Here is a 4,350-nt window from a genome sequence, read left to right on the forward strand (position 1 = left end):
ATACATGGATATCAGATTATGTTTGCAGCTGACAATGGCACCCCACTCCAGTACTTTTGCCTAGAAAATCCCATGGAAGGAGGAGCCTGGTAGGCTGCAGTCCATGGGGTCGCTGAGGGTGGGACACGACTGAGCGACTTTACTTTCACTTTTCACTTTCATGCATTGGAGAAGGAAATGGCAACCCACTCCAGTGTTCTTGCCTGGAGAATTCCAGAGACGGGGGAGCCTGGTGGGCTACTGTCTATGGGGTCGCACAGAGTCGGACACGACTGAAGCGACTTAGCAGCAGCAGCAGCAGCAGTGGCTCAGAAAATGAGCTCTTTACTGCAAAATTCAGGCTTAAATTGAAAAAAGTAGGGAAAGCCACTAGGCCATTCAGTGAAAAAAGAGTATTAGTTACTCAGTCCCATCCGACCCTTTGCTACCCCATGGACTATACAGCCTGCTAGGCTCCTCTGTCCATGCGATTTCCCAGGAAAGGAAAGTGGGAAGGGGTAGCCATTCCCTTCTCCAGGGGATTTTCCTTACCCAGGGATCGAATCTGGATCCCTGCAAGGCTGGCGGATTCTTTACCCGCTGCGCCCTTAGGGATGCCAACACTCAGCAAATTCTGGGAAGAAGGGAGGGAAGGAGTGTATGCACCTAGTCAAATTAAAGCAGTTTGATGCCCACCCCCGCAAAACACACCCATCACGGGATTACTCTAGCCCAGCCTCCATCCTCTTTACCGTGGAGGGGCGAGGATCAGGGGTCATCTTCAGACCTGGCCTTCAGAGAAGGGCCCCGCCCGAAGGAGGGCCAGGGTCTCTCCCTCAAGAACTCCGAACGGTTAGAGGAGAGGAAAGCCCCAGTCTCGCGGCAGGGGTTGGGTGGGGGTGGTACAGTGAGGCCTTGGATACCAAGTTACAAGCCCGCCTCTCCACCATCCGTACGCAGACTTGGCCCGCCCTCTTCCCGGGCGCCCCGCCCCTCTTGGCCGTCTGTCACGCCCCTGCAGGGCGTCCCGACACCGAGGCGTGTGCCCCGGCCTCCACAGCTCCTCGCCCGGGCCCTCTTGGCCGTCTGCCCCGCTCTGAACGGCGTCCCGCCCCCGAGGCCGTCTGCCCCGCCCCTCCACGGTCCGAGCCCCGCCCCCTGCGCGGCGTCCGGGCGCCGTGTCGGCTCGCGGTGCATGTTGGGGCTGTCGCCTGGGACAACCAGGACCTCAACCGTCCCATGACGGAGCGGAGCGGCCGCGGCGGTGGGACGCGCGGGGCTTCCGCGCTTCCGAGCCCCGACTACTATGAGCAGGTGGCCCACCTCCAGCAAGGGCTGCGGAACAGGTACGGCCTAGCTGGGGCGGGGGCGGGGAGTCGGCCGGCCCGAGGGTCCACGGGAGCCCCGCCCCCGACCACGGTTCCCCTGGGCTGGAGTCCAGACCAGCCCTGTCCCCCAAACTCCCGGAGGACGGAGTTTACCGGAGACACTGCCCTCCACCCCGCCGTGGGAGGTCCCCGGCGGGAATGTCCCTGGATGCGCCCAGGAGTGAAAGCCGGAGTCTCCTGCCTGTCACTCTCAATCAAAGCGTGTGAGTTTCTCTGGTCCCCTTCCACACTCCCCTCCCCGGCCCTTCAGGTTGTCATCACGCCCTGACAGCCGCGCTCCCTCGGTGATGACAGGCCCAGGAACGCAGGCGGGAGAGTGTGTGTGTGTGTGTGTGCGTGTGTTTGTCAAACATGCGCCCTGTTTAAATGCACGAGACTTTTACAGGGCCAGATTTCCAGCGGGAGAAGTCCCAACTTTAAGATGGTTCGTGATACGTTGATTAAGACATGAAAAGATGAGAATCACTGAAAACCGCTTGATCACTGTAAAGAGAGAAAATTACAAAGCAATTTACTACAAATATCTACATAAAATATTGGTTGTTGAAGCTATTATTTAGCTGCTAAGTTAATTGGAGTTGGAAATCTCATTAGTCGACAAGAAAGGAAATAGAATTTTGGATCTTTTGATAAATAGCACTTTTAATGAGTGTTTAAAAGTTACAGAGTCATTTTACTGAAGAGGGGTGCTGCACGCAGTGATGATTCTGAAATGACAATAGTTACATGTAAGGTAAAGGCAGAAGTTACTGGTTTTGAAAAGGAATTGTATTCATCCTATGCTAAATTTAATTCCTATCAGATTATTTATAGAGCATCTGCAACAGGCTTCCTTAATCTTCCTCACCTTTTAATTTATTATTATTTATTTTGTTTAACTCTTAATCTTTCTACGTCTTGTTTTCTTTCTGACATAACCACTGCACACCCACCCACCCACTCACCTCTCCTCCAACTTAAAAAAAATTCAGTTCTTGTAGTGCCTTCCCTGTGCCAAGTATGAATCAACCAATTCCTGACTTATGTGCATTCTTCAAGACTTCTAGGTAGTGCATCAAGTGACTTGAATCCTGCCTACACTGAGAATTCCAAGAGGACAGGAGCCATATAGAGCTGGACCTTCGGCTCATGTTAGAGTACCTGAAATGGCAGAGGGACTGGATACATGTTTATTGAATGAGTAGAAGTGTCAGCCAGCTAGTGTCCCCCAGCTGGTGTCCAAAGTCAACCAGCTAGTGTCCAGGAGTTGGGAATGTGTTGTGTAGAACTGAGTAGCCACTCATTTACCACTAAATAGTGACCATTTTCTGGTCAATCAGGAAAACTGGCATCATGATATTTCAAAAATGGTATTAAATGCACACACCTGATAATTAAGGGACAAAACATTGCTCTGTGCATCATACACTTAAAGGGCTCGTTGACTCTATTCTGTTAAAAGAGTGGCTTCCTTACCACAGGCCTTGAGTTATTTGTATCTCTTAACCCATGTTCTAATTTTATTTTTATTTTAATTTTTTGGTCTTACCATGTGGCATGTGGCATCTTAGTTCCTGGACCAGGGATCAAACCCGCAACCCCTGCATTAGAAGTGCAGAGTCTTAACCACTGGACCACCAGGGAAGTTCCCCTTAACCCAGGTTCTAATTTTAAAATGTTACTAGTTTGAATGATAGCATTAAAAAAACAAAAACGAAGTTAATTGTGAGTTATCATTTTTGTTTCCTGTGCTCAGAACACCTGGCCATTTATAGTCCTTATGGTATGATAACTGTGTAATGATTATTACTCACTTTATGTTTAATACTTAATGGTTGCACTGTTAAGCAAGGTGAGGCTGTTGAAATTATATAAAGAATCTGAGTCATGCTTTATAGCCTATTCATGGTTCTGCCTTGGGAGATTTTTTTTCATTTTTGAGTCAGTCCCTAACTAACTCTAATGCATAGGTAATAAACACAGAGGCAAATAACTTTGGATGCAGAGAAAACTGCAAGAGAAATGTAGAAACCAAGCTTCTAGTCCATGAACAGTTATGTGACCTTGAGCTGGTCATTCAGCTTCTCTGACATGTTCATCACCAGAGATAGGGGCTTTGAGGTAAAGTAAGGCCAGAGATGTTTTTTTTTGTCTAGTAGAGCAGTGAGATTCTGTTTTGTCTAACAGAAGCAAAAGATATTAAGAAGAGGTGGCAAGAATACACAGAAGAACTATACAAAAAAGATCTTCACGACCCAGATAACCACAATGGTGTGATCACCAACCTAGAGCCAGACATCCTGGAATTCGAAGTTAAGTGGGCCTTAGGAAGTATCACTACGAGCAAAGTGAGTAGAGGTGATGGAATTCCAGTTGAGCTATTTCAAATCCTAAAAGATGATGCTGTAGAAGTGCTGCGCTCAATATGCCAGCAAATTTGGAAAACTCAGCAGTTGACACAGGACTGGAAAAGGTTGATTTTCATTCTAGTCCCAAAGAAAGGCAATACCAAAGAATGCTCAAACTACCGCACAATTGCACTCACGTGCTAGTAAAGTAATGCTCAAAATTCTGCAAGCCAGGTTTCAACAGTACATGAACTGTGAACTTCCAGATGTTCAAGCTGGATTTAGAAAAGGCAGAGGAACCAGAGATCAAATTGCCAATATCTATCAGATCATCGAAAAAGCGAGTTCCAGAAAAACATCTGCTTTATTGACCATGCCAAAGCCTTTGACTGTGTGGACCACAACAAACTGGAAAATTCTTCAAGAGATGGGAATACCAAACCACCTGACCTGCCTCCTGAGAAATCTGTATGCACGTCAGGAAGCAACAGTTAGAACTGGATATGGAACAACAGACTGGTCCCAAACTGGTAAAGGAGTATGTCAAGGCTGTATATTGTCAGCCTGCTTATTTAACTTATATGCAGAGTACATCATGAGAGACGCTGGGCTGGAAGAAGCACAAGCTGGAATCAAGATTGCTGGTAGAAATATCA

At 48.0% G+C, this 4,350-nt stretch overlaps 1 protein-coding gene across 2 annotated transcripts in view; it reads left to right on the forward strand.

The window, feature by feature from the left end:
- The first annotated feature begins 1,152 nt into the window (after positions 1–1,152).
- The window catches only part of KIZ (kizuna centrosomal protein), a 93,758-nt gene continuing 90,560 nt past the window's right edge, over positions 1,153–4,350 (forward strand). For both annotated transcript variants that reach the window (XM_010836335.1, XM_010836334.1), the window contains exon 1: positions 1,153–1,325. In XM_010836335.1, coding sequence (XP_010834637.1) covers positions 1,219–1,325 — 107 coding nt within the window. In that variant the 5' untranslated portion in view covers positions 1,153–1,218. The remainder of the gene's footprint in view (positions 1,326–4,350) is intronic.

This window comes from Bison bison, unplaced genomic scaffold (assembly GCF_000754665.1).
Source record: "Bison bison bison isolate TAMUID 2011002044 unplaced genomic scaffold, Bison_UMD1.0 scf7180017864063, whole genome shotgun sequence".
Taxonomy (NCBI): Eukaryota; Metazoa; Chordata; class Mammalia; order Artiodactyla; family Bovidae; genus Bison; species Bison bison.